At 37.9% G+C, this 24815-nt stretch overlaps 1 protein-coding gene across 11 annotated transcripts in view; it reads left to right on the top strand.

Annotated features, from left to right (window-relative positions):
- CTTNBP2 (cortactin binding protein 2) overlaps nt 1–24815 on the top strand; it is a 162836-nt gene that overhangs the window by 61163 nt on the left and 76858 nt on the right. For 6 of the 11 annotated variants that reach the window (XR_012432816.1, XM_065542501.1, XM_005550602.4 and 3 more), the window contains exons 3-4: nt 90–314; nt 19248–20738. Coding sequence is in view for 5 of the 11 variants with exons in the window: in XM_005550602.4 (XP_005550659.3) it covers nt 90–314; nt 19248–20738 (1716 nt within the window). In the remaining 6 variants the exon portion in view is untranslated. Of the gene's footprint in view, nt 1–89; nt 315–19247; nt 20902–24815 lie in introns of all 11 variants that reach the window. The other 5 variants (XR_012432814.1, XR_012432815.1, XM_005550599.4 and 2 more) reach the window with 1 other exon arrangement.

Raw genomic sequence — 24815 nt, 5'->3', positions numbered from 1 at the left:
TACCAAGTGTAATCACAAAACCTTCTTATAAATATCTTTCGGTATATTTTCATTTCTTTCTTCAATACTTTTCTCTAACTTTGTTCCAGGCTCGCAGGAAGGAGGTATTTATCCAGGAACGGTATGGGAGATTTAATCTAAATGACCCATTCCTGGCACTCCAGAGAGACTATGAAGCAGGTGCTGGTGACAAAGAGAAGAAGCCAGTGTGTACCAACCCCCTCTCCATCCTTGAAGCAGTCATGGCCCACTGCAAGAAAATGCAAGAAAGGATGTCCGCACAGCTGGCTGCTGCTGAGAGCAGACAAAAGAAGGTATTGAGACGTTCAAATGGTCATTTCCCCTACAACATGATGTTGAATGAGGAGATCATCTCCAAAGTTGTTGTTTGTTCTTCAGCATTATATTTTCAGACAGGATTGCAGTAAGTACTTAGAAGTACAAGAGGCTGACAGATTCTTTAAGCCAATGTAACCTAGTGTTTAAAATGTAACTCAAAATAACACTAAACCATAAAGGAAGTATAATAGAAAAATTATGTTCCTGATAATTGTTACTTTGATACTTTCTTTAAAATCTTTGATACTTTCTTTAAAATCTCTCTCTATATGTTTTTGGACTTCCTAGTGCCTTCTAGAAAACATGCTTAGCTGCTAGGTAGGTTAATCCAGTGATAAACCAGCACTCTTTGATTGTATGGTAACATCCCAACTTATTGTATATAGCTTCTGTCTAAAATAGTTATTTGCAATTAGAAATTATTTTATTTTTCTTATTTTTGGTGGGGGAAAATGAAAATAACATGAAGAAAATGGAATGCACGTTTGCGTGGTATATCCAGTCTCAATGTGTCATCTGAAAGTCCTGGTTAGTGTCAGACTCACCTCTGGGATGTGATAGCTGTGTCAGCTGCAGACCTCAAGCCTCCTGGTCACATGTGTTTCATTTAAACCAACCTCCTCCTCCTCTGCCCCTCCCCCACCATCGCACACATGTTCCTTTCACTTAAGTATCTGCTTCAAAGAGTACAAAGTTCAATAAAACTTATGATGATCAGCCATAAGGAAACAGAAATTTAAATTTTGCCCTTCCAATATGCTGCCAAGACTATCGATGCCTTTTATTAGAAAAAAGAGTGAGAAAGCTAGAAGCTCATGCTGTGTGGTTTGATTAAAATTAAAACTAATGTGTTCTCTCCACCATTATTATTAAAGCATAAATTAAAATGTTTCTTTTATTTGGCCTTTTCAGATAACTTCTAATATATGTAACACTAGTTGACGGTTAACCTGAATGCACTATACTTATAAATATTTATGATACATATTGTCATTTAATGTGTGTCTTTTCCCTGAAATTTTATCTTTACATTAACATATAAATGTCAGTGTTCTGGTGTAGGTGCTGCAAAAAAGCAAACATTTTTCTCAGCATGTTGCATGGTAGGAAACTAAAGCACTGAGTAAAATAAGAAAAATAGAAGGCTTTCCATAGATGTAAGGCAAAATCAGAGTTTTACTCTGGACTTTGCAAGCCCTCTACAAAACCCTGCAGACAACCACTAAGATATCTGGAGGTTTTCAAAACTCCCCACAAACCACATAAACAAGAGCCAGTGAATTTCAGCTGATGTCACTGAAACTCATTTGTATTTCTTGGATGGGATACATTTCAATTATGCCTGTAATGTGTCAAATGAGTTATTTCATAATAAATTATTCCTGCTGGACTTTATACTGCATTATAAAAAATTAAGAAAACATTTTGTTGTCATTGAATATATAAAAAATACTTTCCTAAATTTTACTTCTGTTCTGCCTTTAACAAAACTCATTTCTCTTTTAGAATTAAAAAAAAACGAACACTTCTAGTTGGATCAAAGATTTTATTATCTAGCTGATTTTTTTTTTAAATCAACTTACATCCTGTTTGTTTCTGAATGGCTGGGTCATTTCCAACCTGGCTGATAGTGAAAGGAAATTGTTTCTGTCCTATGGGTCCTGAGAGGCTAATATAAAATGAGCCAGTGGTGTGTCTCCCATGTATAATGGGAATACAGGAGTCCTTTATAGCCAAATTCATCGGCTGTGTAGTCTCAGTGAAGGGTTTCTCTGACAGGGAGTGCTACATTTTGTCCTTAAAAAATATTATATTTTAGTAGATTATAGTGTATGAGAAGAGTTACAATTTGTACTCTTACCCTGTGTCTTCGCTTAAAAAGAAAATACCGTATCAGCTGATGAAAGCAGAAACACCAAAGTCATCTCTTTAACAACAAAATTACCTGTCACCTTTAGTCCTCTGAAAGCAAATATTTTAACCGAATGTCTTCAGTTCCCTCGCATATAGAGTAAATTGCAGCTTTCAACATCTAAAAGCCATAAGGAAAAAAATCTATTATTTTAAATGAGTTCTATTCTTTAAATCACTGCCAGAGCAAATGTCTGGGAAAGCAAAGGCTCCATTATCTATGATTCAAGTATTTATTATCTGACACTGGGCATATCTCTTTGGTAATTCTAAGACACTTGGCCTGAGCGCTGCTCTGGTTTGCCTCTCAAGGCAGGAGGACAGGGTCTGTGCTCATTCATGCGTTGGCTCCTGCTGCGCCTACGAATAGGCGGGTTAACTGTTTGGTAATTTGTGTGCCAGGGAAATTTGGGCAAGAGTCAATTTGGCAAATGGACTGAGCCTGTAAAGCCACTTTGAATAAGCTAATGAGTAATCATCATGGGGAACTTCGCCTCCGGTAATCCACTTCCCATTTTGAGCCAGTAACCCAGGATGGAATGATATTTGGAGGTTTTTTTTTTTTTTTAAATCTTGTCTATCATCTTTTAATAGAATTTCCATTCTAATTTATTTGAACAGTAGGGAGGAAATCTATATATTTTCAGACATTTTCTTCACATTTAGGAAGTATAAATTCTGGACCTGAAGTAGGAAAGACCTTTTAACTTGATCAGAACTTTGAATGTGTGTAGCCAAAATAATAACCTGGAAATTCAGAGAGGGAGCAATTCTTTTCACCAGTGCAAAAACTAAAAATAACTGTATATATTAGATACAGCTCCTTCTACATGTCAGCTCAATATAAATAGGTGAGTTGCATGGCAATAGATGCCTCAAACAGGATTCTTAGTTTTGAGGAGGTGAAGCCAATATTCATTGAAAAGGCAGAAAGGGCATTTGTTGACTGGTTTACAGAAATAGTAGTTGGCTTACATCGTGGTTCAGCATGGCTAGCAAAGCCTAGAGGACTAGCTGTTCCCAGCCAGCATCACAGACAAGTACCCTCTGCAGAGCTAGTCTGCAGCAGGAGATGCGTCTGCTGATCTGATGGGAAATGGATGCTGCAGCTTGCTTTTCACCCTGTTGATGCCAGACAGCACCGGTGCCCTCACTGCTCCAGATCCTGAGTGGTCCCTCCCCGGGTCCTTCTTTTTTATATCACTCATTTCCATTTGAAGCCTAAGACAGGTGTATGTCATTAGCCAAGCTTAGGCTACACAGAAGGCCAGGAAAGCAACTGTTGGACGTATTTAGCTTCTATAGGGAAGAATCATAAAATAGAGAATTCTCCTAACATAGGAAGGAGTTTCCAGTGCTAGACAACCGAAGAAATGGAAATGGGTCAGAAAAGAACAAAATATTTGTTTTGTTCCCTTGATTTCATATGCCCATTTCTTCTTACAATTGTACTTTATTCTGCCATTTTTATTCCATATTCTTCATTATATATTGCTTACTACATATATGAATGTATTTTCATTTTAAATTACTTTCTAGACTTTCATTCAGTAACAACATGGTAGAGAATCATATGTAATAAAATTTTCAGGAGAAGATTTAGGACATTTTGCACATGAATGATTATTTAGCTCATCCCTGAGTCTTTTTTTGTTGCATTGTTACATTACAAAATGCATTTTGATTCCCCAGGAGCATTGCAGAGCCATTATCAAGGGAGAGTTGGAGATTGAGGTCTGTGGTTCTGAGTAGAAATTTCAAGGAGAGAGCAGTTTGCCTGATCCATGTAAATAGAAATGAGCTAGCTGGGCATGGTGGCTCAAGCCTGTAATCCCAGCACTTTGGGAGGTCCAGGTGGGCAGATCGTGAGGTCAGGAATTCAAGACCAGCCTGACCAACATGGTGAAACCCCGTCCCCACTGAAAATACAAAACTTAGTCGGGTGTAGTGGTGTGCGCCTGTACTCCCAGGTACTCAGGAGGCTGAGGGAAGAGAATCACTTGACCCCAAGAGGCAGAGGTCACAGTGAACCAAGATCGCGCCATTGCACTCCAGCCTGGGTGACAGAGTGAGACTCTGTCTCAAAAAAAAAAAAAAAGAAAAAGAAAAAGAAAGAAATGAGCCAAACCTCTGCTTCCAGGGCTTACCTTCCCACTCTTGAAACTCTAGATTAAGCGGGAGGGGCAGATGAGAACTGTATAGCCCAGATCACTGAATGTTAGCCACAGCTCCTTTGAAATTAAAAATGAAAGAAAAAAAAAAGAAGAAGAAAAGATCTCTTAATATATTTTGTTGTTAGGTATTTGTTTACCAGATTGAGCAGATGGGTTGGGGTGCCCAGAGAGAGAAGAGGACAGGGATGCAACGAGCCTTAAAAGATTTTGGGAGAGCAATAAAGAATACAGTTAAATGTCATAAGAGTATTTTGTGGTGTGGCAGATATGCACTCTGCTTTCTCAATTTATAAATGGCCATAATTGCTATCCTCTCAGTTTGCCACTTTGAATTAGAACTAATTGCCTTTACATTGCTGCTTTGGTCCCACCTACATAGTTTTCCCTTTCATTCTATAAAAACATGTGCTTGGTGCCTCTTCATTCATAGCTTCCAGTTTGGGTGCTATTCTTGGAGCAACCACCCACTTTGTCACTACCAGTGAAGCTGTGTTCATTCTTCTGAGCTCTTCCACACAATCCACTGCTTTTTGCAAAAGAGTTTGGTGATACTGCTCCATGCAAGTTTCCCTCAGCCCCTACTTGAAAGTGGTTCGAAGGAGATTTAAATTCAACAATAACATAACAAAGTCACCTGGAACTCCATAATTTAGGTGTACTGTGGTTCCTTTTTAACTTAGTATGTGGTCCTGCCATCTGATCATCTCTTTAAAATTTGTGTAGTCCTACAATCAAGTAAGTGGAATGTATGGATTTTCACGTCCTTTGTAGTTTCTAGTGTGGTTCCTTGTACGCAGTTTAGATATTTTCTCTTCAAAAGTTCTAAAGACATTGCTTGTGATAATGTGTGAACAAATTAATACCAAGGTGACTCAAATTTAAACAAGTGCACATTCACTGCTGTTATACTGACCTGAACAATTCTTTAAAATATTTGTTCCTGGAAACTACTTTATTGATGATAGGAAAAAATATAGGAAAGAATCAATGACTCTTGATGGTGATAATGACAGGAGGTTTCAAAATTATACAATTAAATTCAGAGAGCTTAAGGGATTCCCCTGAGATGTAATGAGCCCACAGTGTATGCCATTCCCTATTAAATCAACTCATTTGATCCTGAGGATATTGTTATTACATACAGTAAAGGCTACTATATTTGCATTTTAAGCATAAATAAGGTCACAGAGAACTTGAACAGCTGTGCCTGTTGGCTTGAAGACAAGCAGTCTGCCTTCAGAGTCCACATACTTAACTGCTGTGCGAGGGCGACTTTCCTATAGCCACTCGGTGGTAGAACTCAGATCTCCTGCTTCTCAGGCTTCCTATATGTACTGTATTTCTTCCTTACTGCTAGAAAAGTTGAAAATCCTTAATACCTTGGATTCTTTGTGATTTTTATGTCATTCCCTCAAGCCACTTAAGATTGAGAGACACAGATATTAACACATTTATTCCCCCATAGCTCTACAATCAAGAGAATATCCCAAAGTTTAGAGGGAAAAAATGCCTATATGATATTGGATCAAAAGACCAGCTCTAAAACCCTTATCATTAAATGTATGATTGATCTAGTTCATGCTTCAAAAAGAGCTAAAAACATGAAGGTTGGGTATTCAAAAGACATTCGAAATGTATTAATAAAGATTGAAACAATCAAGAACAGAGGTCACAGAAAAGATTTTGCTTGAAATGGATCATTTTTCTACATATTATGGAGAATGAACATGCAGGAAATTTTTTAAGTTCCAGGGCACATGTGCAAGACATGCAGGTTTGTCACATAGGTAAACGTGTGCCATGGTGTTTGCTGCACCCATCAACCCATCACATAGGCATTAACCTCAGCCTGCATTAGCTATTCTTCCTGATGCGCTACTCCCACCCTGCCCCAACAGGCCCCAGTGTGTGTTGTGCCCCTTCCTGTGTCTATGTGTTGACATTGTTCAGCTCCCACTTATAAGTGAGAACATGCGGTGTTTGTTTTTCTGTTCCTGCATTAGTTGGCTGAGAATAATGGCTTCCAGCTCCATCCATGTCCCTGCAAAGGATGTGATCTTGTTACTTTGTATGGCTGCATAGTATCCCATGGTGTATATGTACCACATTTTCTTTATCTGGTCTATCACTGGTGGGCATTTGGGTTGATTCCATGTCTTTGCTGTTGTGAATTGTCATATATGAAATTTATAATAATGAGTTAGGACTTCTTAGTTTGATCACAGTTTGATGAGCTTTTGCATTTTTGATAGAAATACCATGTCTGTGATGTTTTGGTTTTCATAGCACATAAGATTCAAAAGGCATATGATCACCAGGAAAAAAGATGTTTATTGTATATACTGGTGGCTTGAAATACTTACTGGCTCATAACATTTATTAAAATTGAAGCCAGGCTTGGCTGGGTGCAGTGGCTCAAACTTGTAATCCCAGCACTTTGGGAGACTGAGGCAGGTAGATCGCTTGAGATCAGGAGTTCAAAGCCAGCCTAGCCAATGTGGTGAAACCCGGTCTCTACTAAAAATACAAAAATTAGCCAGGCATGGTCTCGCATACCTGTAGTCCTAGCTACTTGGGAGGCTGAGGCAAAAGAAATCTCTTGAAGCCGGGAGACGGAGGTTGCAGTAAGCTGAGATCACCCCACTGCATTCCAGCCTGGGCAACAGAGCAAGATTCCATCAAATAAATAAATAAATAAATAAATAAATAAATGCCAGGCTTTTGAACATCAAAAAGCAGTTATTCAAATATTAATATACCATAGGAAATTATTAAAAATCGTGTATCATGATTTGATTACTGTTTTGGTTACTGTAGCCTTGTAGTATAGTTTGAAGTCAGGTAGCATGATGCCTCCAGCTTGTTCTTTTGTCTTAGGATTGTCTTGGCAATGCGGGATCTTTTTTGGTTCCATACGAACTTTAAAGCAGTTTTTTCCAATTCTTTGAAGAAAATCATTGGTAGCTTCATGGGGATGGCATTGAATCTATCAATTACCTTGGGCAGTATGGCCATTTTCACGATATGGATTCTTCCTATCCATGAGCATGGTATGTTCTTCCATTTGTGTCCTCTTTTATTTCACTGAGCAGTGGTTTGTAGTTCTCCTTGAAGAGGTCCTTTACATCCCTTGTAAGTTGGATTCCTAGGTATTTTATTCTCTTTGAAGCCATTGTGAATGGGAGTTCATTCATGATTTGGCTCTCTGTTTGTCTGTTACTGGTGTATAAGAATGCTTGTCATTTTTGCACATTTATTTTGTATCCTGAGACTTTGCTGAAGTTGCTTATCAGCTTAAGGAGATTTTGGGCTGAGACAACGGGGTTTTCTAAATATCCAATCATGTCATCTGCAAACAGGGACAATTTGACTTCTTCTTTTCCTAACTGAATACCTTTATTTCTTTCTCTTGCCTGATTGCCCTAGCCAGAACTTCCAACACTATGTTGAATAGGAGTGGTGAGAGAGGGCATCCCTGTCTTGTGCCAGTTTTCAAAGGGAATTTTTCCAGTTTTTGCCCATTCAGTATGATATTGGCTGTGGGTTTGTCATAAATAGCTCATATTATTTTGAGATACATTCCATCAATACTGGATTTATTGAGAGTTTTTAGCATGAAGGACTGTTGAATTTTGTCAAAGGCCTTTTCTGCATCTACTGAGATAATCGTGTGGTTTTTGTCTTTGGTTCTGTTTATATGCTGGATTATGTTTATTGATTTGCATATGTTGAACCGGCCTTGCATCCCAGGGATGAAGCCCACTTGATCATGGTGAATAAGCTTTTTGATGTGTTGCTGAATCCGGTTTGCCAGTATTTTATTGACGATTTTTGCATCGATGTTCATCAGGGATATTGTTCTAAAATTCCCTTTTTTTGTTGTGTCTCTGCCAGGCTTTGGTATCAGGATGATGTTGGCCTCATAAAATGAGTTAGGGAGGATTCTCTCTTTTTTTATTGATTGGAATAGTTTCAGAAGGAATGGTACCAGCTTCTCCTTGTACCTACCTCTGGTAGAATTCGGCTGTGAATCCGTCTGGTCCTGGACTTTTTTTGGTTGGTAGACTATTAATTATTGCCTCAATTTCAGAGCCTGCTATTGGTCTATTCAGGGATCCAACTTCTTCCTGGTTTAATCTTGGGAGAGTGTAAGTGTCCAGGAATTTATCCATTTCTTCTAGATTTTCTAGTTTATTTGAATAGAGGTGTTTATAGTATTCTCTGATGGTAGTTTGTATGTCTGTAGGGTCGGTGGTGATATCCCCTTTATCATTTTTTATTGCATCTATTTGATTCTTCTCTCTTTTCTTCTTTATTAGTCTTGCTAGCAGTCTATCAATTTTGTTGATCTTTTCAAAAAACCAGCTCCTGAATTCATTGATTTTTTGGAGGGTTTTTTGTGTCTCTATCTCCTTCAGTTCTGCTCTGATCTCAGTTATTTCTTGCCTTCTGCTAGCTTTTGAATGTGTTTGCTCTTGCTTCTCTAGTTCTTTTAATTGTGATGTTAGGGTGTCAAATTTAGATCTTTCCTGCTTTCTCTTGTGAGCATTTAGTGCTATAAATTTCCCTCTACAATTTATAGAGGACACTGGGACACTGCTTTAAATGTGTCCCAGAGATTCTGGTATGTTGTATCTGTGTTCTCATTGGTTTCAAAGAACATCTTTATTTCTGCCTTTATTTCGTTATGTACCCAGTAGTCATTCAGGAGCAGGTTGTTCAGTTTCCATGTAGTTGAGTGGTTTTGATTGAGTTTCTTAGTCCTGAGTTCTAGTTTGATTGCACTGTGGTCTGAGAGACAGTTTGTTATAATTTCTGTTCTTGTACATTTGCTGAGGAGTGCTTTACTTCCAACTATGTTGTCAATTTTGGACTAAGTGCGATGTGGTGCTGAGAAGAATGTATATTCTGTTGATTTGGGGTGGAGAGTTCTGTAGATGTCTATTAGGTCTGCTTGGTGCAGAGTTGAGTTCAATTCCTAGATATCTTTGTTAACTTTCTGTCTCATTGATCTGTCTAATGTTGACAGTGGAGTGTTGAAGTCTCCCATTATTATTGTATGGGAGTCTAAGTCTCTTTGTAAGTCTCTAAGGACTTGCTTTTTGAATCCGGGTGCTCCTGTATTGGGTGCATATATATTTAGGATAGTTAGCTCTTCCTGATGAATTGATCCCTTTACCATTATGTAATGGCCTTCTTTGTCTCTTTTGATCTTTGATGGTTTAAAGTCTGTTTTATCAGAGACTAGGATTGCAGCCCCTGCTTTTTTGTTTTGTTTTGTTTTGTTTTCCATTTGCTTGGTAGATATTCCTCCATCCCTTTATTTTGAGCCCATGTGTGTCTCTGCATGTGAGATGGGTATCCTGAATATAGCAAACTGATGGGTCTTGACATTCTATCTAATTTGCCAGTCTGTGTCTTTTAATTGGACCATTTAGTACATTTACATTTAAGGTTAATATTGTTGTGTGTGAATTTGATCCTGTCTTTATGATATTAGCTGGTTATTTTGCTCGTTAGTTGATGCAATTTCTTCCTAGCATTGATGGTCTTTACATTTTGGCGTGTTTTTGCAATGGCTGGTACAGGTTGCTCCTTTCCATTTTAGTGCTTCCTTCAGGATCTCTTATAGGGCAGGCCTGGTGGTGACAAAAATCTCTCAGCATTTGCTTGTCTGTAAAGGATTTCATTTCTCCTTCACTTATGAAGCTTAGTTTGGCTGGATATGAAATTCTGGGTTGAAAATTCTTTTCTTTAAGAATGTTGAATATTGGCCCCCACTCTCTTCTGGGTTTTAGAGTTTCTGCCCAGAGATCTGCTGTTAGTCTGATGGGCTTCCCTTTGTGGGTAACCCGACCTTTCTCTCTGGCTGCCCTTAACATTTTTTCTTTCATTTCAACTTTGGTGAATCTGACAATTATGTGTCTTGGAGTTGCTCTTCTCGTGGAGTATCTTTGTGGCATTCTCTGTATTTCCTGAATTTGAGTGTTGGCCTGCCTTAGTAGGTTGGGGAAGTTCTCCTTCCTCATATTCAAGTGATTACCATGTCTATTTCTTATGTAATTGTAATTTCCCACTATTGTAGTGCTGCTTACATTTTCCAAACTTTTAATTTTGATATAATTTGAACCTTACAGAAAAGTTGCAAGAATAGTACAATATCAGCATTCTTTACCCAGAATCACAGTTGTTTATATATCTGATCTGCTTTATCATTTTTTCCTTCTCCTTTACACACATGCATGTGTGAGCACACACACACAGATTTTTTTCCAAACCATTAGAGAATAAAGACATATGCTTTTTTATGCCTAAATATTTTGATGTATATCTCCTAAGAACAGGGACAATCTCTTACATAATCACCATACAGTTTTTTAAAATCAGCAAATGTATCATTGAGACAGCATTTTTTCTAATCCACATATTCCTTTCCCCCCAGTTGTTCCAATAATGGTCCCTGTAACAATTATTTTCCCAATTCAAGATCAGGCATTGCATTTAATTGTTATTTCTCTTTAGTCTCTTTTAAGCTGTAACAGTTCTTCAGTCTTTCTTTGCTTTATTTACCTTGGTATTTCTGAAGAGCATGGGCTAGGTATTTTGTAAAACATAATTCAAGTTTGTCTAATGTTTCCTGGTGATTTTATTCAGCTTTTGCATGTTTTTCTCACTGTTTGGTTGTTATTGTTCCTTTTGTGTTAGTAACTAATTTGTGGAGAAATATGTTGATATTCTTTAAATATCTTATTCATTAAATGTTCACCTGCTAGTTTTAGAATCCACTGATGATTTTCCAACCCCATTATTCCTTCTGCATTTTTTTATGTGGCATACTACTGTAAGGAAAAGCTTTTTCTTCTCCCCCGTTTACTTGTTTATTACATCAGTGTGGAGTCATGGATGCCTATTTGGTGAGTTAGGAACTTACCATCACCATCTGTCCCAGATTTGGCCACTGGGAGCCCTCTTAAGCTGGCTCCTTCTAGATATTCTCGTCATTTTTGAGCACTTGCAGCAAGATACTCCAGCTCATTTTGTGTTTTCTTTAACCCAATGCTTGGAATTAGCTATTTCTTCCAGGAGCACTACGTTTCCTATTTAATGAGAGATGGTGCATAGCAGCAAATCTGGAGCTAGGAAATTACATATATTTATCATGTTCATATGTACACAAAACATAGCTATATCTTGTCTTTCTATGTATCAAGCTGTCAGTATACTGACACTGACATTCCTGAATCTAATTCCGAGCCAGAGAGTATATGCCAGTCTTTTTTCTATTTATGACTCCTTTTTTCCACCAGTGAGAAACCCGATTTTCACTGTACTTCAGTATATTTACTCATTTATTCAAGTGTGGAACATACAGAGTAGTTTCAGAATCACTTACTCATACTGCTGTATAAGGCCAAAATGAAAACCTAGAGTTCAATATTTGTTTACAGATTCTTAAGGCAAAGTTTACAGGAAGTACAATTCACATATCTTAAGTTTAAAAATTAATGAGTTTTGAAAATGCATGCATGTGTGTAATTTGTGCATCCCCCACCCCACCAACAAGATATAGAATATTTCCATCACCACATAAAGGTTCCTGGAGTACCTCCCCAATAAGTCTCTCCCCCAACTCAGGCAACTAGTGAGCACTATTCTGATTTTTTCATCATGAATTAGTCTTACCTGTATTCAAATTTTGAGTAAATGATGACTATTGTCTTATAGTTAGTAAGCCTTAAATTCAGGAGCTGTTAGTCTTCCAGCTTTGTTTTGCTCTATCAAAATTGGTTTGGTTAGTCTAGATCCTTTGGGCTTCCCTACAAAAAAATTAAAGGCAGTTTGGTGTCTCCAAAAGTTTGCAGGGATAGAAATTTCATTTAATCTGTAGACTAATTTTGTGAGAACTGACATCTTAGTAAAATGGAGTCTTCCAACCTGTGGTTGTAGTACATTTCTCCATTCATTTAGATCTTTAATTTCTCTTAGGAATATTTGGCTTCTCTCAGTGTAGTGGTCTTAGTCATTTGTTGCTGTTACTCATATTTTTTGATGCTATTGTAAATAGCATTATTTGTTTAAGAATTTCAAATGTTTGTTGTTAATGTGCAGATATTCAATTGACTTTGTATGTTCACACTGTATTCTGTAATCTTGCTATATTACTTAAATAGTTCTAGCCAATATTTTGTATATTCATGATTTTCTAGGTTAAAAATATAAAACATAATGATCTGTAGAGAACATTTTACTTCTTCCTTTCCAAATTACTTGCCTGCCTGCCTTTTTCCTCTTCTTCCCCATCACTGCCCTGGAATTATTGCAGTGACTAGAACCTCCAGTGCAATGTTGAATAGAAGTAGTGAGAGTAGACTTTATTGTCTTTTTCTTAGGGAAAAAATATTTCATGTTTCATCATAAAGAACAATGTTGAATAGAAGTAGTGAAAGTAGACTTTATTATCTTTTTCGTAGGGAAAAAAATATTTCATGTTTCATCATAAAGTACAATGTTAGCTGTGCTTTTCATAGATGCTCTTTATCTCATTTGAGATTTTATACTACTCTTTGTTGAAAGGTTTTTTTAAATCATGAATGGTTTTGATTTTTAAAAATAGCTTATTTGCATTTGTTGACATAATCCTGGTGTTTCTCTTTTATCTTTTAATATAATGAATTACACAGATTGATTTTCAAATATTAAACCAACTTAGACCCCTGAGGTAAATATCACATGGTCACCTTTTTAATACTCTTTTTATATATTGGTGGATTTCATTTGCCTGTGTTTTGCTAAACAGTTTTGTGTCTGTGTCCAAGAGAGATGTTTTTTCTGTAAATTTTTAAAAAATATTTTGTTTTGTGTAATGGTAGTTTTTTGTTCATCAAGTGAATTGGAAGTCTTTTCTATTTTCTGAAAGGGTATGTGTAAGTTTGGCATCACTTTTTTTTTCTTTAATGTTTGCTAGAACATCAGTACAGCCTTACAAGCTAGGAGTTTTCTTTGGGAAGAAGTTTTTAATTGTGAATTTAGTTTCTCTTAAAAAATATAAAGCCATTGCAATTTTCTAGTCATTTTGTGTAATGTCTGAAAGTGTACGTTTCAGAGGACTTTTTTTAATTTGTTGAACTTATTGGCACAAAGTTATCCTTTTAATATTTCTTTATTCTGTAGTGATATCCCCTATTTCATTCCTGTTGTTTGTAATTTGTATTTTTCTCTATTTCTAAATCTGGCTTTCTACATATTTAGCAATACTATTAATCTTTTAGATGAGACACAACTTTTGGATTTGTTCATTTCTCTGTCATTTATTTCTTCTGTTTCATCAGTTTCTTTGGTATTTGATTCCTTCTGCTTTGAATTTAATTTGCTCATCTTTTCCTAGCTTCTTAAGGTGAAGCTAGGATGATTGATTTGAGGCAGCTCTTCTAATGTAAACATTTAAAGCCATAAATTTCTCTCTGCCCTCTGCCTTAGCTGCTTTTAGATTCTCTGCCTTCACTGAGTCCCACAAATTTTGGTATGCTGTGTTCTTATATTCATTCAGCCCCAAATATATTCTAAATTACTTTGTGATTTCCTCTTAATCCTCTTTACTATTTAGCAATATATTGTTTTATTTTTGAATTTTGAGGTTTTCTTAATATCTTATGATTTATTTCCAGTTTAATTCTGCTTCAGTCAGAGAACACATTCTATAAGATTTTAGCCTTTTGAAATCTGTTGGTTTGGTAGTTCTCAATAGCTCAGCAAGTGCATTTGAAGAGAATATCTTTTGTAATTTTGGTATATTCCACCCTATAAATATCAATGGCTAGGTGATTTTATAGTGTTTTCAGATATACTATATTCTTGCTGAGCTTTCTAATTTAGGTTTTTTAAGTGAGATATTGTTATTATTGTAGATTTGTCTATTTTTCCTGCATTTCTGTCAGCTTCTGCTTTGTATATTTTAGAGAAAATTAACACCATTGCCATGATTTATGTTGCAGGCTCTCTGTATGTAATATGTCTTTAATTTTTTGGCTGATTTCAATATTATTTATCTTTGTTTTCAGCAGTTTTACCACAATGTGCCTAGGTATAACTTTCTTTATATTTTTCTGCTTTGAAATTGCTGAGTTTCCTGGATTTGTAAGTTTGCCTTTTTAATCAAATTTGTAAATTTTGGGGCCATTTTTTCTAAGATATTTTTCTTCTGCATTCTGTTTTTTCTCTTTTTTGAAATTCCAGTTCATGGAATTTAAACCAGTTTACATTGCCCTAGATACGAATAAGATGCTGTTCAATTTTTTTTCAATCATTTTTTTCTATGCTCTTCAAATGGGATACTTTCTTTGGCTTTATTTTCAAATTAATTATTCTTTTTATTCTGCTTTCTCAAATCTGCTATTAAGCCCATTCTGAACTTTTTGTCAGTTTAGGTATTACACTTATCAGTTCTATTTGTACATTTGGTTCTTTTCTTATAGTTTCTATTTGTATGCCAGGATTCCCCTTCCCCTCATTTATTATGACTGTATTTTCTTTGAAAATGGCTGCTTTAAAATCCTTGTCACTAATACCAGTGTGGATCATCTTGGGCCAGTTTTTATTGACTACTTTTCTCTGGACTGCGATTCACTTTTTCTTAATTTCTTTGTCTAGTAATTTCTTATTGTATACTGAACACTGAGGATGATATGTTGTAGACTCTGGATTCTGTTACCTGCTGAAAAGTTGTACTTTGTTCTAGTAAGCAGTTACCCTGGTTAGATTCATATTCTGTCTCCTTGCAGTTGACAACATCTGAGGTCTTTGCTCAGCTCTGTCAGACATTCAGCAGCCACCTTCTGTCATTCTGTGGGGTCTTCCCCATGAATGTATAATTCAAGGATCAAACAAGGATGCTGTTAAATCATGGCAACCTCAAGCCCATATCACCAGTGCATTGTGCTTAAGCTTCAGCTGCCAGTGCTACCAGAATAGGGAATTGCCTCCAGCTGAGCAGCTACACAAAGGCCAATCTCATCCAATGCTGTTGGCTCCTTTCTTACAGGAGGGTCTACTCCTCTCTCATTTCTACCTCTTTTATTGCTCTCACGAGCCTTTAAATCACTATGTTCTATATGTTTTTCAAGGGGTTGTAATTATTATCTGCAGGAGAATTAGTCTAATAACCATTGCTTATCCATTACTGGTAGCAGAACTTTCTCTGATATATTTTATAATTGCTAAATTGTAACCCCTATCTAACTTATAAAAACATTCATCTACATGTTTAATATGGTGTATTCTCTAGATTTTTGTATGCCTCTAGTGTGTTTTCAGAGGAAGAAATATAGTGCAAAGTTACACACATTTTAAATTAATACAAGTAGCTATTGTATTATGAATTGAAAACTTAGTATTTTTTAGTGCCAGGCACTATGCTATGTGATTTACACGTGTTGTCTTATTTAAAACCATAAAATAATGTAATTATTAGGACCATACAGAACCAATTTTTAGAGAACTTACCAAGGTCACACAGTAAGTTTGGGATCAGGATTTAGTACTATATAAAAATTATTTTTAAGGTACGGGAGTATGTTATTTAGTACTACATCTCTCATTCTCTTAAGTACACATCGTTTGACTGAAATGGTCAAAAATTTTTTAATATAAAAATGTTTATATACTGTGTTTGTATACTGTTATCGGAAGGCTCCTGTAGAGAAAAGGGTGTTTAATATTTTAAAAAGAGCAACATAATAACTGATGGAATGAGTCCCAGAGGTGACGGGAGAAAATGAAGTTAATTGCTGAAGGAAAGTCCACCACTGAGCAGATGGAAACCTTTCCCCCTTTGATTGAAGGGAAGGAAATATGGATTGGTGTTGCTATGATAAAGCTTAAAGGAGGAGATAAGATGAAGAGGGGAAGTGAGTGAGTTTGAATGTTTTCGATAAAGGAGTCTGTAAAGAGAGACTAAGTCAGTTAAGAGGTCATTGGGTGAAGATTTGGGGAAAAGCAGAGGTTTGAAATATCCCCTGTAGTAAATGGCAGAGGAAGCTAAATGAAGTTAGGTAGAGTGATTGATGGCTGGGAGTCAGAGGTTGAGTTTGGAGCCATGTGTTTATAGGTATATCAACTGTGAGGTTTCCTCTGTGCTCTGCTATTTGTGGTATAATTTTTTTAAGACATGTATTAGTTTGAGGTAGGATTTACAAAGCACAAGTGATGGAGGACAACGATAGAAAGGAATTACAGATGCTCTTATAATAGTATAGTTTTCTGTATAAATATTTGAGATTAGCTGAGTTGGTCTCTGCTTGGAACTCCTTCTTCGATTTGATTCTGAAAGATGACGATCCATAGTGCAGAATTACTGTGGACAAGATGTGAGATATGCCGAGAAAAATCTGAGACAAGTAGAACCCTGAGTGATTGCCATGACTGACACTCATTAGCTGGATGACACTAGGAAAAACACTCATATGGCCTCTAGTTATTGTTTTGTAAAATGAAGGTAGCTCTTCAAATTCTCTACCTTCAGAAGCAAATGATGAAATTTGTATTTTAATAGTAAGCAGAAAATTGGCCTAGTTTATGTTTTTCTTACATTGCTGTAAGAATTTTTTTTTCTTGGGGTTAGCATAAAATAAGATTTAAGTTTTCTTAACAGTTCTAACTTTGCATATGCCTTCTAATACCAGTGTGTTATTTGGTGCATCTCAGAAGAGTTCAATGTGTTTTAGTTAATAATATGTCAAATTTGTGCAAGGCACCCACGTGAATAAGATATACATATAAAAACAGTATATGACAACACTATTGTTCCCCAATCTTACCTAATCTACTTATGAATTACTCCCAAAATTTTATCCAGTAGAATAAAGTATATGTGTAATTATGCTTGAGGAATAATCTCTATTCCTGATCATCTATTTATGAGACATATCCCAATGCTGTTTAGCAATCGTTTGTCAAAGCAGGAAGCATCTCAGAGTAAAGAATCACTATCTCTGACCATCCTTTTGGTCCCATGACTGACTGTGAGGGGAATGGAGTCATGGATTTTTGTAACAGGGCAAGAAACAGGAACATCTTCATGACTTACAGGTCGTGAGAGTATCTTCTTCCTCTGTTATTGATGACAAAAATTTGACTCAAATAAGTAGTGACTCTCTTGAGAGGATATTTGTGTTTAACATCTACATGAGAAAGCAAGTCCTATTCACAGCTTTATAATCAGGTAGATCTACTTTAACCTTTAGGAACCATAAGGCCCATTATGGACTGCCAGTGGAACATTTCACTAGTTGGGGAAGTGAGGCGTGTGGGCCAACCTGGCTTCTGTATCCCAGTTTGGGGTGTGACCTTTGTCCTTCAAGAGCCCCTCATGACAGATGCTCCCCTGGAGAGAAGTGAGAAATCTGCAGGAACATGTTAGACCAGTGCCGCTGTGAGGCTGCCCACGTAGCCAGAAAGCCCATTAGTAACAGAAGTTGATTGTTATCAGTGGAACTATGTTAATTTTAGCTAATTCCTTCAATTTACAATTTATGAAGCACCACTGTGTGCCAGCCACTATTCTAGGTCTTAACGACACAGTCCCTGCCCTCAGTGAAGTCACATTCGGGGTAGGGGGTGCAGGCATGTAGTGAACAAAGGTTGATAAACGCAGGGGTGGGAGGGACTGTTATTTCCCATAGGGTGGTGAGGGAAGACCTCACTGTAAAGGTGACAGCTAAGCAGAAGCCTGGAAGAAATGAACGAGCCAACCCCCGTGCCATTGGGAGCTTTTGTGTATATTAGAAAGCCCCATCTGGAGAGAGAAAGGCTTTAAAAGCTCCCTGTCTAGGTTGATCAGTTAGAAAAATGATTTTACTCTGGAAAGCACCAATCCTAAGGGCCCATGGCTTGGTGAACAAACAGTGCTTTTCTGTGAAGGAAAAGGCACCCCGTCTTCATGGCTGGGCAGGCGACTTGGGTGAGTAGGGAAGTTCAAGGAAGGGAGGGGGAGCTCTGGAGTTTTGCTCCCACTCACCCTCCCATGGGTCACTCTTGTGCCGTGCACAAGTGGCTTATTGTGGGAGTGCTATGGGAAGGTGTGTGGTGGGAATCCCATGCAGAAAGAACAGTAAGGGCAAAGACCCCAAGACAGAACCATGTTTAGGAAACTCCAGGCGTCCAGTGAAGCTAAGGGAGCAAGTGGGATCAAAGTAGGAGACAAGGTCAGGCTCCAGGTTCACTGACACCAAATATAGTTCTAATAAGATCGTTCTTTAGCTCTTTAGAGTTTTCAAAGAACTTTCTTTCATGTGTAATTTTATATGATTTCCACAACAACTCATCATAGGAAGCTCAAAGAAGGTACATTTCTGAGATAGATAATACAATTAGCAAACATAGTGGCTTAGAATTTAACTGAAGTCCTCGGTTTTCAGTACTTTTCATGATACTTTACCTCAGAGATTAATTATTTTAAAGCATTAAACCTTTTTTAAAAATATCACCAGTTCCATCACAGAGCTGTGTTTTTACAAAAATAGATCTTTCTGATCCCTGTGATTTAAAGCATCTGGTTATTGTTCTGTTTTTCTGTAGTTAACTTCAGTAGACTTTAAAAATTCTCTGTTGTTGTAATTTAGATGTTTTTATAAAGCCATTTACATCTATTTTCTCATTTTAATGGGCCTTTAAAATATTTCTTATCACAACACTTTTTGAAAATGTGGCGTTTTTGCTAACCCGAATATGTCATTGTTAGAAAATTAATAAAAATCTCACAAAAAGCATTTCCTTGGTGAAAAGAAAATTCTGTATATTAATCAGGATTTTCCTGTGAATTTCTTTCAGCTGGAAATGGAGAAGCTTCAGCTACAAGCCCTTGAGCAAGAGCACAAGAAGCTGGCCGCCCGCCTCGAGGAAGAGCGCGGCAAGAACAAGCAGGTGGTCCTGATGCTGGTCAAAGAGTGCAAGCAGCTCTCCGGCAAGGTCATAGAGGAGGCCCAGAAGCTCGAAGACATAATGGCCAAACTGGAAGAGGAAAAGAAAAAGACAAATGAATTAGAAGAAGAACTCTCTGCTGAGAAACGAAGAAGCACAGAAATGGAAGCTCAGATGGAAAAACAGCTCTCTGAGTTTGACACCGAGCGGGAACAGCTTCGTGCCAAGCTGAACCGGGAAGAAGCACACACAACTGACCTCAAAGAGGAGATAGACAAGATGAAGAAAATGATTGAGCAACTGAAAAGGGGAAGTGACAGTAAACCAAGCCTCTCTCTTCCACGGAAGACAAAAGATAGGCGTTTGGTTTCCATATCTGTGGGAACAGAAGGAACTGTGACAAGGTCTGTTGCATGCCAGACAGACCTAGTGACAGAAAGTGCTGACCATGTGAAAAAGTTGCCTTTAACCATGCCTGTAAAACCTTCCACAGGGAGCCCCCTAGTTTCTGCAAATGCAAAAGGGAGCGTGTGCACTAGTGCCACAATGGCCAGACCAGGTATTGACAGGCAGGCTTCCCACGGTGACTTGATTGGCTCTTCTGTACCCGCTTTCCCACCTCCAAGTGCAAACAGAATTGAGGAAAATGGACCAAGCACTGACTCAACACCAGATCCAACCAGTAGCACACCCCCACTTCCCAGTAATGCTGCCCCTCCCACCACTCAGACACCAGGCATAGCTCCTCAGAACTCCCAGGCTCCACCTATGCACAGTTTACATTCACCATGTGCCAACGCCTCTTTGCATCCAGGTCTAAACCCACGAATCCAAGCAGCTAGATTTAGATTTCAGGGCAATGCTAACGACCCAGACCAAAATGGAAATACTACCCAAAGTCCTCCGTCAAGAGATATGTCACCTACAAGTCGTGACAACCTAGTGGCCAAACAACTAGCTCGGAATACTGTGACCCAAGCACTGTCAAGATTTACAAGCCCTCAAGCAGGTGCTCCCTCAAGGCCTGGAGCGCCCCCAACAGGGGATGTTGGCACTCACCCTCCAGTCGGTCGGACCAGTTTAAAGACTCACGGTGTTGCACGAGTTGACAGAGGAAATCCTCCTCCTATCCCTCCAAAAAAGCCAGGGCTCTCCCAAACTCCTTCTCCACCACACCCCCAACTCAAGGTTATTATAGACAGCAGCAGGGCCTCGAACACAGGGGCCAAAGTTGATAACAAAACTGTGGCTTCGCCTCCTTCCAGTTTGCCACAAGGGAACAGGGTGACCAATGAGGACAACCTTCCTAAGTCATCCTCCCCTCAGCTGCCACCAAAACCATCCATAGATTTAACTGTGGCACCTGCAGGCTGTACCGTTTCAGCCCTGGCCACATCTCAGGTGGGTGCCTGGCCTGCTGCAACCCCCGGACTGAACCAACCTGCATGTTCAGACAGTTCCCTTGTCATTCCTACCACCATTGCCTTTTGCTCTTCCATAAACCCCGTTAGTGCCTCATCCTGTAGACCAGGTGCCTCAGACAGCCTCCTGGTAACAGCATCAGGTAAAGGGATCGAACTGTTATACCCTTTTTAAAGAATATGGCCTCTCTTCTCACTTGCCTTGATTTTCTTCACATTGCCTTGAAACTTTTTTTTAAATTTTATGCTTCCCCCACCCCCACCCATTTCTTTTCTCTCTCTCTCTCTCTTTTTTTTGTTTTTTGTTTTTTGTTTTTTGATTTTTGTTTGTTTGTTTTTAAAAGCTCCAGGGTATGGTGATTCATCTTGCTATATGAATTGCGGTTTCACTATGCTAAGTGCTTTCTTCTTTTAAAATAACCTGAAAGTAGTGGCTTAAAGCACATGGAGACCATTAATTTAGAGAGACTAAAGTATTTACATGGGAGAAAAGAGTATTCCTTCTTATTAAATATTTATCTCGCAAGACCTCAGTGGGTCATCATCAGACAGTACATGTTTAATTCTGTTCCTTCTGAGATGATATTTTTAAAGGCCTTTCAAGTAATTATTAACACTATATTGGATTACCAAATTGACTAGATTTGTTCTGTAATTGGTATATTTTAAGTTCTAATATCAGTTTGGTGTTTAGAGGTTTTTTTTGTTGTTTTCTTTTTTACCCTCAGAAATGGAGTGTGAATATTTATAAATCTGTTCTAAGTTTATTTCTAAAAGCTATGTACCCTATTTAGTGCTGCCGTCTTCCAGCACTTGGGCACAGATGGTTAACATAGCATGTGGGCTATGTTACAGAAGGTTTCCATTGCAGGTGTGGCTTATGAAGTCACTGAATCTGGGACTCTTGAACAAAGAAAAGGTGGATTTTTCCTTTTTGTTATACAGTGCTAGAGAAAGCATTGCTTTTTATTGACATGACTGGATTAGTTCTTTACTAAGCAAATGTGGCTCTAAAGTAATGTTACCAAAAACACATAATTATAAATAACAAGAGACTAGATTCCAACACCCATCTGACTAACTGCAAAGTCCATGCTGTTTCCAGTTCCCAATTTTACCCCTCAAAATGTGGAAGACAAAGTTCTGTTGAAGCTTTGGAGAAGTCTCTCCTACCATGGGATCTCAGTGGTTGGTGGAGATTGTTGGTTCTAACGGGAGGAAACTTTTATAATTACAGGAAGGTTTGAATAGTTGTTATATTGAGTACTTTGAAGGGAGAGAGAGAAAAGCAAATAGCATCATATTTGCTAATTATCAGGTGATGGCAGCAGTACTTTAGGATTTATTTGTCCAACTATAAGCTATCAACTTGAAATTAAGGTCTTTGAGAGGCTTTATCCATATTTTGAGGGGCAAAATAGGGAATTGGAAGCAGCATGGACTTTGAAGTTAGATCTATGTTGAAATCTAGTCTCTGCCATTTACAGTTGTGCATTTTTGGTGACTTCTTATGCTACTCATATGGGGGAGGGTGGCTGTTAGGAGGAGCAGATCCTCTAATCTGTCAGCATAGTATTGAGCTTAGAATAGCATGAGTAATCAATAAGTAGAGATGATATTACTGCTTCAATGATATTGTTGTTTACAGTATTTTTGAGAATTTGCTTTGGAATTGACTTTAGTATTATTTTGAGATATCTTTACAGGCATTCAGCGTTCTATATTTTTGATCCAAAATGGTATTACTGAGCTGAACAGCTCTTCTCGTGGCCTAAAATAATTTTGGCTGTTTCTTACAAATTAAATCCACCCTCAGAAGAGGAATTTTGCTACTCAGTAGAATAGAGAATGTACTATAAGATCTTTGGGCAGTCACAAAACACAAGTTCCAGAAATGTGTGGAGCAGTGGCAGTGCTGTTGCCACAAATGCATAGACTGTAAAATAGAAAACACTTCCTAGGATATAGAAGTTTTGTCACTTTAAAAAATACAAAGCCATCTTTACTCTGAGACCTTGAGGGTCTGCCACTTGTTGCCTTGGTCATGACTGTGGTCCAGGGTTTAGCTGCACATGCCCTTTGGTTTCGGCAGAGAAGCCTTAAAACCAGGATCTATGACTGAGGAACATTTTGTCAATAGGATTGAAAAGTTAATGGATTAAAATGTGTTAACTTCTAAAGACAGAGATTTACTAATCTGTTATCTATTCACCAGGATGTCCTGCCCTAGGATACAGTAAAATTTTAGATAAAAGAGCTATAACCCCTCTGAAAAATGCCCTTCACTTATGTCTGGAAAGCAAAAGACACTATAGACCAGAGACCAAAAAAATACCAGCCCCTGAAGATACAGAAAACGGATTCCTTATTTTCTACTCTCTGACTTCTGCAATTTTGCCAAAGTATTTTGTTTATTTATTCCTCTCAGAACTGCAGAATTACTTTTGGTAGAATAATAGGTTTCTATGTCATTTGCTTATAAGATGTGACTTATTAAGGGAGAAGGGAGGCACTGGAAGCCTTGAGTCATTCAGCAAGTGTTTACTGAGCACCTAGACTGGGAAATGAAAGTGTGATTACACTTACACAATGGAGGTCTACAACTCTACAATTCAACTATAAATGTTGCGTTGAACTTTCCAAATAAGATAGAGGATTTAAACTCTGTTTTGCATTGAGATTACCCCTATTTTTGCCACTATGCCCATTGCAACTAAGAAACACCAGAGCTGCCTCCACCCTGCTTACTAACCTGTGTGTCCCTGGGTGAGCTTGTGCCTCTCCAGGTCATTAGCCCTTTGAAGGGTATTAACCTTCCAAACAGCCACTGATTCAATTGTGGTTGCCAAAAGCAAGGCACAGGGACAATGCACATCTGTCAAATGCCTGACAGATGTCTCTTCCAATTTCTGTGATCAAACAAGCGCTGAACTAAGTATAGTAAGGCAGGATTAGTCCATTCCTGCCCCTTTCTAAGTATCACCCTAGAGAGCTAATTCCCTCTGAGCCATTAGCTTTTTCATTTAAAAGCAAAAGCATTGCGGGCTGCAGTGCTCATACCTGTAATCCAAGCACATTGGAAGGATGAGGCAGGAGGATCACTTGTGCGCAGGCGTTCAAGACCAGCTGGGTTAACATGGCGAAATCCCATCTTTACAAAAAATATAAAAATTATCTGGGCATGGTAGCGTGTGCCTTTAGTACCAGCTACTCAGGAGGCTGAAGTGGGAGGATCACTTGAACTCAGGAAGTCAAGGCTACAGTGAGCCTTAATCATGCCACTGTGCAACAGCCTGGGTGACACAGTGAGACTATGTCTCAAAAAAAGCATTGAACCAAAATTATAATAATATAATAATATTCCCAAACAATAAAAGATTTAAACTTGCCTGATAAATTTTCAAACTACCTCTCCCTCCTTGGAGAACTACTGGCCCATAGTACTTCCAACTCTAGAATCCTGTGTTCCATGTCAGCTTCTATCTATAACAATTATGACTAAGTTAGAGCCCCAAGGAAAATTGGAATGACAGAAGTTGCCCTTTCAATGAATTGTAGTATAAATTACCCAAACTCTATTTGGCAACCTTTATAGCCAAATGTTAAATTTTTAAATAACATTCTTAATTCTAAATGAACTAGAATTTCTTGTTCCTCCTGAATTTGCCAAATAAACACATTTCAAATGTTAGATGAACAGAAGCCTAAACCAGAAATCACTCCAGGCAACTGAGTTTCCATACCCTTGGAAATTGTTTTTTCTGTGGTTTTTTTTTTTTCATTTGATACATTTGATTTAATTTGGTTTACACCTTTTCCCTATTGAAACATGACTTTTAAAAATTATCCTCCATGTATGATTGGCTTAAAGGCTAAATCAGAAAACAAGAATGATCTGGGCTATGACATTAACCTTCTCCACCCTCTGAAGCTGATGCCGGAAGCTGTTCTCACTCCTTCCCTCTGCTATTGCATGTCCAGTCATTCCCTTCCTCCTGGCATGTTGTGCAGGATGCTTACCTTACTAATGTTTGCATATGACACTGCGAAACTGATT

This window comes from Macaca fascicularis, chromosome 3 (assembly GCF_037993035.2).
Source record: "Macaca fascicularis isolate 582-1 chromosome 3, T2T-MFA8v1.1".
Taxonomy (NCBI): domain Eukaryota; kingdom Metazoa; phylum Chordata; class Mammalia; order Primates; family Cercopithecidae; genus Macaca; species Macaca fascicularis.
The sequence above is the reverse complement of the archived record's forward strand: the minus strand, read 5'-3'. Positions and strand labels throughout refer to the sequence as shown.